This window comes from Nanorana parkeri, unplaced genomic scaffold, assembly GCF_000935625.1.
Source record: "Nanorana parkeri isolate BGI_ZX_2015 unplaced genomic scaffold, ASM93562v1 scaffold1753, whole genome shotgun sequence".
Lineage (NCBI taxonomy): Eukaryota > Metazoa > Chordata > Amphibia > Anura > Dicroglossidae > Nanorana > Nanorana parkeri.
Window position 1 is genome coordinate 263,650 of NW_017308021.1, and position 12,122 is coordinate 275,771.

The following is a 12,122-nucleotide window of genomic DNA, read 5'->3' on the forward strand; positions in this document are numbered from 1 at the left end:
CCCTGCATTCCAGTGCAGTGCGATTTCAAAAAATGTGCATACCATTTTATTCTGAAGTAAACTTTGTAATGCTGCATTTGTGTATTTTATTTAAAATAAATGACACTATTATTTTTTTTAAATTTTAATTGATTAATAGAAAATAATAATTGGCAAACTAATTGATTATTAAAATAATCGTTAGCTGCAGCCTCAGCTGGTTCACACCAAAACAGTGCGTTCCAGAGAAGTCAGCCCCTGGAATGCACTGTATGGCATTCCGGCCAGATTTCTGCGTTCAGGGGCAGGAGGGGGTGTGGCGGTGCATTGAAGTTAATGGCACCGCAGCCACGCCCCCACCCGCAGTGCGATCGCCTGCACCAGAACATGTGGAACATACTGATGATAGTGCTTGCAGCATTTTTAAAGATGGGCACTAACAATCGGCAATAACCCAGGCACTGATGTGCCACGCCCCCTCCTGCCCCTGAACGCAGGAAGCCGGCCAGAATGCCATACAGTGCCTTCTAGAGGCTGACTGCTCTGGACCGCACTGTTTATAAGTCTAGCTTTCTCCCTAGCACCTCAGACTGCTGCATACCGACAGCCTCTAGTGTTAGCCGCAGTATCGGCACCAAATTTAAAATGGCAAAGTTACAGAGGATGTGTGTGTGTTTTTAAAACCTAACACCACACCTCCTCTGGGAGGTGCTAATTACCTGAACCCTATGAAGCACTGCTGCTCAGAGAGCTCAGTTGCACGATTACTGTTCATGAACCTAAGCTGCCAGCCCCAGACTGGAACTGTCTGACCACGCTTCTATATTTCCCTTTTGTACTGCGCATCCTGTATTAGGTTAACAATCTCCTATATAGCTCAGGGGGCTTGTCCGTTTATACTCACCATTGGTGCTGTCTAGAACCGTATGAGTATCCCTGCTACTGGACTCCACCCTAACCACATCTTTGATAGAGGCACTGCTTTTGATTACATTGAATTGTTTTGTAAACATCTATCCAAAAATTATTTTGTCAGGATATGCAGCTATCATGTTGTGGTATAATAGTGGTTTAAAACATATCCTAACATTAGAACAAATATGTAATATATTGCAGCTTACCAGTCCTTACATGTGGTGGCTATATTAGTTTTCTTTTAATTAGGGCTTAGTACATATTTTACATTTATAACAATACCTGTTTATCCAGTCAGAAATTGTGTGTCATTGTAACTTACTGTGAACTCTTAAACAATGCTTTCTCTGCTTTTTTGTGTGAACTACAGAGCACTGGCCCTCTATGTAATAGATATGAGGAGAGGGGGAGGTGTTGGATACCAAATTAGGAGAGCAGCCTACGGTCACCCTTGAACAGGAAGTGTGTTACTGGCAGGCTACCCAGGTAAAAATAAAGGAAAAGAGCCCGAAAAAGGCAAACTAATGCAGACACCACATGTAAGGACTGGTAACCTACAATATATTACATTTTTATTTTTGGGTTTAGATATACTTTAAGTTATATCTTTATCACATAACATATTCCCATGGTAGAAAACTTGTAGAAATGTTTATATCAAGATTTTCATAATACCAAATCAGACATTCCACTGTACTATAAAGCTACTCAGTATTATGTTTGGATCATAACTCTTCAGCAGCACTCCAAGAGCCTCTGGTGTAGACTACCTACTAGCTTGTTTTGTAAAATCTATCCAGCTTCATGTAGACATACTGCTTAATTCACAAAGCTAAAACACCAACATTCACTTTGCATGGTCTGTTACATGTGCAAATCACCTGCCAAACTGAGGCCAAAGAACTATGCATGAAGTTTGAAAGAACCAAACATGTGCCTTCCTGATTCAGCAATTCTGCCTCTTATGTCATTCCCTGCTCGTCCTTTGGACAATGAACTAGCATTCTGTCCAGCATTCAAGGAGCTGACCTTGGGAACAGTGATGCTAAACCTGAATCAAGCAGAGTGATATAGCTGAATATCAAAGCGAGAGTGTCAAAAGAATAGTTGCCCAAAATTACTTTCCTTTCAAAGTTAAAATTGTAAACATGTACAAACAAGTAACTTTACTGCTACAGGTTCCCTAACTTGTAGCAGTAAATGCATGAGGCTTTTAGCTAGAAACTGTATAGAACTTAGAGTGTATGTAACTTTAAAATGTAAACTGCAGTAAAGAAAAAGGAACTCCAACAGCATAGATCTGGTTAAAAACAAAAAAGAAGTCAGCTCAGTCACTTTACTCCCACACTATACGGGTTGTTCAGGAAAGAGCAGAAGGATTAAGCCAAAACTTCGGCTAAACCTTCGGCTTACTTTGGCCGCCGTATAGTCCGTACAATAGTCTGTACAGCAGACAAACAGCTCAGCCGATCTGAACACATATGCTTCGGCACGGCTGAGCTGCACACAGCCGAAGTGGGGAGAACGGTCGGCTGAAGAAGACTGCTCCCCCAACCCCCTCCCTGAGATGCAATATAGGGGTTATTTTACTGTTACCTAACAGAAGTCTCAAGATGAATTTACTTTATTGATTAAAACTTAGGCCCCTTTGACATGGGCGCCTGAGCAGTTCGGAACAGATGTCAATGTTGTCTGTGACGTATTGGGGTAAACAGGAAAAAACTGGACAATCAGGTCCGCAAAAACGTAAGTCTGTTCTGTGCGGTTTTCCGGACCTGGCTAGAGTCAGGGGTAATCATCTAGCACATCTAAGCCTGTGCAGGCTCCCAGGTGGGCTCTCACTGGCTGTCCCACCGAGTGCTTCAGTGCACTCACTTTTATTTTAACACTCTTACAACTTAATATATAAAGTTGAAACTAACACTAACCGCACTCCCTTACCACTAACACTAACCGCACTCCCTCATCACTAACACTAACCGCACTCCCTCATCACTAACACTAACCGCACTCCCTCATCACTAACACTAACCGCACTCCCTCATCACTAACCGCACTTCCTTATCACTAACCGCACTCCCTTAACACTAAACGCACTCCCTTATCACTAACCGCACTCCCTTATCACTAACAATAACCACACTCCCTTATCACTAACACTAACCGCACTCCCTTATCACTAACCGCCCTCCCTTTTCACTAACACTAACCACCCTCCCTTTTCACTAACACTAACCGCCCTCCCTTTTCACTAACACTAACCGCACTCCCTTATCACTAACCGCACTCCCTTATCACTAACCACACTCCCTTTTCACTAGCACTAACCGCCCTTCCTTATCACTAACCTCCCTCCCTTATCACTAACACTAACAGCCCTCCCTTATCACTAACAATAACCACACTCCCTTTTCACTAACCGCACTCCCTTTTCACTAACACTAACTGCCCCTCATCTATCCTCTAGCACATCTAAGCCTGCACAGGCTCCCAGGTGGGCTGCGGGCTCTGTGTAGGCCGTGTGCGGCCTCTCCCTCCTCACTCCCATGGTCGGGCTGCTAAAACACTTAACTTACCACTAAAGTGACTCTGCTCCACTCCCTGATCGCTCTTTGGTAAAGCCCGCTACAGACCAAGCTCCGCCTCCTGAATACCCTTCCTGCATGAAGGACAAGGCTACAGGGAGAGGGGGCCGGGACCATACCAAGTGCTGTACTGAACTTATTACCAACAGCAAAAACGGTAGCGGCCCTAAGGAACAAACTGGCCCCCCAACCCCCGCGGCAGTCTCTGTACCAGAGGACCTATCACTGGACTCTGGACTTATAAAGCACCGGTCTCAGGACCCACCTGAGACCCTGCAGACCCCACCTGAGACCCCACACATACTGTACCTGAGACCCTACACAGTCCACCTGAGAGTGAGTGACCCTGCAGAGCACACCATAGATCTTGCACAGCCCATCTGCGACTCTATATGGTGGACTCTACAGTGTCTCAGGTGGGCTGGTCAGTGTCCCTTTCCCTGCACCTCCCTCCCAGCAATTCTTACCTTCTGCTGTTTTTGCTTCCAGACCAGCGCTGCTAGGGACCGGCCCGGAAGTTACATCGTTGGGGATCAGAACACCGGTGGCCAGTGATGGACCTAAGGAACAAAAGGGCCCTGGTGCATGATTTTTTTTTGGGCCCCCACCCTCTCTTACAATGCCTATACTGACCAACTGACCACCAGAAAACCCGAACTGGCCACCTGGAAACAGAAAAACAAGCTCAGTGCTCCCACTGATTCTGAATATGATGACTTGTAAAAAAAATGTCTTTATATATTACAATGTAATAATAATAGAAATAAAGTGCACAATAAATGCGATCCCAAAGCCATCTCCCCCTCTCTCCCCTTGCTCAGTGGAAAACAATTTTCAGCTAAACCGGTTCCCTGATTCCAAAAAGGTTGTGGACCGCTGCTGTAGAGGACCACAACTCCCAGCAATACTTTATACTGCAATGCAGAATGACTTCGGCTATAGAGGACTACAACTCCCAGCAATACTTTATACAGCAATGCAGAATGGCTTTGGCTATAGAGGACTACAATTCCCAAAAATACTTTATACGGCAATGCAGAATGACTTTAGCTATAGAGGACTGCAACTCACAGAAATACTATATACAGCAATGCAGAATGGCTTCGGCTACAGAGGACTACAACTCCCAGCAATACTCATACCACAATGCATAATGACACCGGCTATAGAGGACCACAACTCCCAGCAATATTTTATACGGCAATGCAGAACGGCTTTAGCTATAGAGAACTACAACTCCCAACAATACTTTATATGGCAATGCAGAATGGCTTTGGCTATAGAGGACTACAACTCCCAGCAATATTTTATACAGCGTTTGCAATTCTGCATCGCCGTATAAAGTTCTTCTGGAAGTTGTAGTCCTCAATACCCATTACCATTCTGCATAAAGTATTGCTGGGAGTTGTAGTCCTCTATAGCTGATGCAATTCTACACTGCTGCAATGCAGAAAAGCACCAGCTATAGAGAACTACAACTCCCAGCAATACATAAATTCAAAACAATTCCATCAGTTACAGAGGGTTACAAACAATGAATGCACATAGAATAAACACTTACCTCTTTTGACTGTTCTTGTGGTGGGAACACATGCAGCAGGGAGAGGTGGTGGGTCTGTAATCAGGTGGCTGCTGCTTGTTCTTCCAGGCCGAGGCCCCAGAGTGTGCCTGCAGGCTGCTCTATCTCCTCCTCCCATCCGGCTCTCTCCTCACTTCCAGGCGCCCGGCGCCCCACCATCTCCTGCCACTATTCGATCCCTGGAGCTGCTGTGGCCCCAAGACTGCTCTGCCGCTGCTGGAGTCCGGCCCGGCCACCTCCACCTCTTCAACTGTCAACTGTATGTATCGGCCGTACCCCCCTGACGGTGGCCCTGAACCTAGGGACACCTGCCAGGAGGGGAGGTCCGCACAATTTCACATACCCCTAGGCCCTCAGGCCTGGAGCCTAAATTGATGATTACAGATGCATCCTCTCAAGGTGAAAATGGCGGGACGACAGTGTGCCAGGGAGTGCTTCAGATATTTACCAGCTCTCCCAGCATGCACAGCAGGCTCCCCAGGCCTGTTGATTGACCAGGCATTAAACATGCTTAATATAAAGTGTTATGTCTAGCACATCCTCCTGGAGCACACTCAACACAACAGATGACAGAAAGTAACCACTCCATACTTCAAGAACACCAGCCAGCACACAGCTAAGATGACTAACCCCACACTGACAGATCACTAGTGCAGGAGAAGAATTTGGGGAAAATACTACATCCCTACACATGGTATTATCTAGGGATGCACCAAAATGGTATGTTCAGACCAAATCTGAAAAAAAAAACAATCTAAGGTAGAAACCAAAAATTAATTTTTTTTCCAACCTTTTTACATTTTTTTAAATTATTTTTATTTATTTATATTATTATTATTATTATTATTTTGCTTTACTGTTGGGGACTTAGGTGAAATATTAGGGGTCCAAACAGACCTCTAATATTTCCCTTTTAAAATAGAAAAAGGGATTGAAGACACAGAGTCCTCTTTTTCTGCAGCCCCTGTTATGAATATACAGGAAGCGTCTAGACTGAGTGCTCCTGTCCATTAATAAACTGTGGAGATAATATGCGTTACTAGGGATGCACCAAAGCCGTTTTCTCGGTATCAAGTAGGAGTACTGATCCTTTTTTCTGGATACTGTTGGCCCGGCTTATCAGGAAGGCTTCCTGATTGCCTGGGAAGCCAGTGTTCTATCGAAAGCAAAAAAAGCCTAGAGATGCACTGAATTTTTGGCCGCATTTTTGGCTGTTATGGTACTTTCGGTATTTTGCCCAAAGTACCATTTTCAGTTGAAATGTTTAGACAGCCGAAATTTTGGTGCATCCCTAATATTTTCATAATATTTATACATCAAGTGCAGCTCCATGACAAACTTCATAGTGGTGCTGTCTGCCCGGCAGAACACAGTAACACCTTAAAATGCTTTTACTCCTCCACCTCATCACCAATGTATTTTGGGTCCAATTTACATTTGCATTTTGCTTCTGGTCCCTAGTATAATTTAAATGGCATTAGTTTCCACAATAGAAGTCTCTGGTGTTGCCATTACAGTGTTACGGTGACTAATTTCACTGATATAATGTGCAGGGATTAGAAGCAGTGTAATAATGGTACTGCTGCTCTTTTATCAGAGTTTTCAAAGAGTTGTATCTTGCAAAGTACAGCACAGCACAGTGGTAAGTGTAATTAACACATCCCACAACTCCTTCCTGAATATAATTTCTGGAGATCTTTAAGTTTTAATTCTTTTATACTGACAGTTGAGGGGTCGGTAGCAAATTAACAATATGACATCCCTCTGCCTGCCGTTATAATTTCTAGGAGTTACTTTTAATGGTATTAATGGTAAAAAAATGCAAAAAAGAGCTTTTGTTATAAAGGTCTCCCAAACCAAGAATATATTAGCCATTTCAAAAGTTCTTTAAGAGAAATTAAAAAAAACATTTCTCATAAACTGAGCACTGAAGAGGTAGAATTTCAACAGGCCACCATAGATGTAAATATACAGGCTCTTTTATTACAGGTATGTAATTCTTTACAAGTGAACCTGTGATGACAAAGTCACTTTTAATGGCAATCACTGAATTATCATGCCCACGTCTTGCCAGAGTGCTATTAAACGCTTACATTTATTTATTTTTACTGCCATTATTTTTCATAAAATATTCAGAAAAGGAACAGTTTCACTATCTCTTTCTCATTATTAGTATTTGTTTCATGATTATTACTAAAAATAATTTTGACATATAAAGAAGGGTGTGTTAAAAAAAGGCACACTAGGCACACCACTGACCTGACATATGAATCCAGTGGAAGAACATTGACGAACCCAAAGGCTAAATTTTCTCTTTTTCCTTTTGCGAAGTTCTCGTTCAGTGCAAGTAGCAATAAATACCGGATCTTCATCAATTAAAGGTTCATGAAGCACCTGAAAAACAAAATAACCAATTTATTAACATGAATATTATACTTTAGAAAATGTCAATTAAATATACAGCATAAATAAAGAGAAGAAGTGAAAAAAGCCAGTATTATAGCCTGTGAAATATACTGCTGTCATAACTACTATACAACTATAAAGTCTGGAGTGAAATTCTCTTTTAAGACAATTGCCACTAGAACAGATGTCTCTAATGGAAGTTTTTACCTCATTTTCTGATTACAACTCTAACATTTTGGATTTCCCATTACTTTTGATCTTGGTGACACCAGGTCAAATAGAGGGTTTTGATACACTAATAGGTGGAGAGACTACATGGGTGTGCGCAGGTCGGGTGATACCCTAGTATTGAGTGTACGTCAACTACTGTTTTGCCGATATAACACTTCCATGACTTGTTAGAATTACCTTGTATCATCATTACAAGCAAGGGATGTGTACATGAGTACTGTTTTTGTTTTTTTAGTTTATGTCATGTGTTTTTGTTGTACTTTATCCATCTGTTGGTGGAATGAAAACTAATTAAAAAAATGTTTTAAAAAAAAAATAGAGGGTTTTATCTTCCCAAGAGAGACACATACATGAATAAAACCACTCTATCCAAAAGTAATATATTATGTAATATTTCCTTAACCTCCCTGGCGGTATGATTATTCAGGATTTTAGGTACCAAAAGCGGTACATTGTTTTTCAAGCAAATATGTTGATTTTATCAGACATATTTTTACTTTAGTATTTTTTATGACAGTTGTACAATATTATTTTATTATGGTACCTGTAGATAGCAGAACAATGTCTCCTGATCCAGCCTTTTTTCACTGAATCAGGCAACAATTAACAAGGTTATTCACAAAAGGGTGAATAGTTTGGAGAAGGCAGGAGAAGTGAACAATCTAGGCCACAATGGCCAATTTGGAAAGATTCTCCCATTCAGCTCACTTTCCAGTTCAGCTATGTTGTCCTAGATTGTTCACTTCTCCTGCCTTCTACAAACTCTTCATCCTTTTGTGAATAACCCCCTAAATGTATATGGATCAGCATTGGCTGAGGTTTAACTGGAGGCGGAATAGGAAACAATGTTAAGAAAATAAACCTGCTATTCCCTTTACAAACCATCTCCAAACGTGTCTGCAAAATGCCTCCCCTGCTCTGTAGCACAGGCCTTAATACAAACTGTTACACAGTGTAAATAATGGCTAGTTAAAGGAGAACTATGAGGTCAGTGTTTTTTTTCCCCATAGTTCTCCTTAGGGTAACGAGAGGACACAAACTAGCGTCCTCCCGTTACCCTAAGCTCAGTATACCGCAAGCTAGCTGTACCCGCCCCCTCCCATTCCGCCAGTCAGCGCTGGCAGATCGAAGCGGGGCGAGGGTAAAGTAAGGCTGAATGAAGGCTAGGAAACCCAGAGTTTGGATTATATTATAATGATTAGATCCGATAGTTCGGAGTGTGTTAGAAAAAAATAAAAAACCCTTTATCTGATTAAACTGATCTGTGAATACTAACACTAAACTAAAATCAAAGAGTACATTTGTTTTCGCAATTGGAGTTAAATTGCAAATGTAGTCACATAATAATAATAATAATATATCTGGCAAAGTATAGTTTAAGTCAGGCAACTTCAGGCAAAGTTCAATATCATGTCTGAGTAGCTAAATAACTCCTTAAAAACACATTTTCTTTTCAATATGAATGCCAATTATCACAATTTTTGTCCACTTTCCATGCTGCATTGTGCTCCCTTCAAAATTTGAAAAGGAATTTTAGCTAGTAGGGATATATCAGCCTGGGTATGTAATGTGAGTATGATGTACAGCCATCCACAAGAACTGCATCTACCTTTACTCCTAGAAGTGCATATACAAGCAATTACACTCCCCTGATTGTCTAGTATTTCTCACAAGATCTTGTTATGGACAGTAGGGCCTGTCACTAAAATCTGTTAAGGCGAGGCAGATGAGGTCTTCATGAGCTACTACCACACCTGATGTCAGGATGTACTATGATTAGACAGAGAGATGACAACCGGGAAGTATTAGTAGCAGCTTCATAGCGAAATGTTTTCACTGAGGTAGGTAGAAGCTGGCTGCTACTGGCTTTTCAGCACTGAAGCTTGGATTTGCCTAAGTAACATTACATATAGGGTAATAATCATGTCTATGAACACCAGTGGAACATTTGATTGTAATTTTTTTCCCCCACAGTTCTACTTAAAGGAAACCTGTGTTTTGCCTAAGGAGAAGGTAACAGGGTTCAGAAAAATGTCTTTCAGATAGCAGTGTCGGGAGTGGATATTTTTGTGAGAAATCCATTTTAACAACAGGTGTCTGTAGTGTATAGTGTAATATCTTTACTTATTTTCATACAAAGCAATAGGTTTGCTTTATTGCTCCCCTTTCCCAGCAGCATATCCTCACCTTTTGTGTCCCCTCTTCTGCTCCATTAAGCCACCATGAGTAAAGAAGATACCTGGTACTTCCAGGTATGGAGCCGCATGTGACTCCTTCCATGTGACAGTGCTGGTGCTTGTTGATTGACCCAGCATGGTAGTTTTCATCCCTTTGTAAACCCTAATTGGGCTTTGAGCTTACAGAATGCTTGGTTTATTAATTTCTTGTGGCCAGGTGGAATAACAGGAAGGAAAAAAAAGGAAAGACAAGTGTGCTGCTCGTCTGCCCCTCGTCTGGGGGCATTTAAGTGAACCTGTTGCGTTTGTCCTGCAAAAAAACCCAGCTTCACTTAAATATACTGTACCTCCTTCTTTAAATATTATCTTTCTTTGTTTTCAGGCAAATACTGTAAAATTCAGGTAAAATGTTCAGTTTAAAGATGAAAAAAAAACACTTTAGAAATAATATTATATAAATTGGCTTTACCTGTGTTTGTGAAGGCCTGAAAGATGAGTCAAAGCCACTCTGCAAAGCATTAAGGAAGGGCTGAATTTTGTACAGCCCATGGGTTGTTTGACTGGAGCGAAAGGCCACAATGTGAAAGAACTTCAGGATTTTCTCAAATCTTGATTGCGTCATGATAAGAGCAATACTCTTGTTACTATAAAACCCACCACTCCATATACTGAGCACTGACTCGCAGTGATGAGTGCTGGTTGATATCATGTAGCCCAAGAAAGATTTCATTTCTGCAAGAGTAACATCCACCCAAGCATCATCAGATCCAAACCTCTCCTGGTATTTCTTGGCATACATATTTGTTTGTGTCACCATATTTTTAATTACGCTGTCAGGGACAAAGAGCTGAAAAAAATCCATTGCACTGGAAGTAGGTGGCATTTTACGCGTGGGTCCTGCAAAAAGATACAAATATATATTTCAGTATTATTCTTCTAAAAATCAAGTGAGTGTTATTTTAAAGTGCAACTGTGTCCTGACTAAGGACAATAAACTATTTACATTCTTAACAAGTAGTAAAAGAGCTTTAAAGCAAGCCATCCCTGACCTATGCTTTTAATCTGAAGTTATTCATTCTCCAAATCTTCAAAGATCACAATGTAAACTCTAAGGACCGGTTCACACCACAAAGTCCGCATTCCAGTGCGTTCGGCCTCTGCAATTGCATGCATTTTTTATGCATTTGCATGCGTTCCAGAGCAGGAAAAATAGGGCTTGCTGCTGTTTTTTTACATGCTCTGGAACTGAACGCTGCGGTGTTAACTAGAGCTCAAAATACCATTGGAATACATTGGACGCAGATCCGTTCTGTAACTGCTCTGCACATACTCCACGCTTGGTGTGAACTAGCCCTTAGGAACACCTGCTAGTTGTCTAAGTGTTGGCAAGATGCCAAGATCTCCTCTCATAGAAAAAAGCTAAGATTTCAATGTCTGTGTTGTGAACTTGTGCTTAGCTGTGATAGGGAAAGCATAGGGAATGCTGCTGATAAAGTGCATAGGGATAAATAAGTGTAGGGCTTGTAGGCACTCTCTTAAAGTATGCACAGGCTTAATCCTTGAGTGGCAGAAGAAGTGGGGACAAGATGCCATTGTGAGCCGTGAGTTTTAATAAAAGTCGTCCACCATCTGATATTCTATATGCAGCTTTATACTCATTTTATTCCACTTCTGATAAACTTATCAGCCCCCCCAACGTTTTTGCATATGCTCCCAGATTTGCCCCAGTCGCCCTCTTCCTTTTAACTCTTGGTACCATTCAGGTTCATGCGCTTCCTCTAAAGTACTGCAATCAATGCTAATATTCAACAAGTGGCACCCTCCCCTCTTTACCCTTTAGCAGGTTATGCAACTTTGGCAGGCTTGCAACACTTTTTGATATCTACCATGAAAGACAGATAACAGTCCGCTCCCCTATCCCTTTTCAGTCACCTCTGCCCAGACAACACAGTCAGACACACCTGTTACGCTCTTCTTACACTACCTACGAGCACTACACCTCCTGCTATGTCACCTAATGTGAACACGACTTAGGCTAAACACCAACTGGGAAGCAAAAACATTATATTGTTCACTGTGCTCACAAAGTATCCATTGACAACAAAATCAGGAAGAAAGCTAACAACTATTAACCATGAGGCCCATAAACGTTACACAAGATCTTTTTCAGTGCACCTTCCACATGCTGGCACTGCAATGGGGAGAAGGGCACCTATTTGCACATGTTCTGCAACTTTTCTTTGTATTAGG

General features: G+C 41.7%; 1 protein-coding gene across 1 annotated transcript in view; it reads right to left on the reverse strand.

The window, feature by feature from the left end:
- The window catches only part of PGBD5 (piggyBac transposable element derived 5), a 48,460-nt gene extending 37,693 nt beyond the window's left edge, over positions 1 to 10,767 (reverse strand). The window contains exons 1-2 of the mRNA XM_018571425.1: positions 10,342 to 10,767; positions 7,318 to 7,452 (exon numbers count right to left, since the gene is read on the reverse strand). Coding sequence (XP_018426927.1) covers positions 7,318 to 7,452; positions 10,342 to 10,755 — 549 coding nt within the window. The 5' untranslated portion in view covers positions 10,756 to 10,767. The remainder of the gene's footprint in view (positions 1 to 7,317; positions 7,453 to 10,341) is intronic.
- Between the last annotated feature and the right edge of the window lie 1,355 nt (positions 10,768 to 12,122).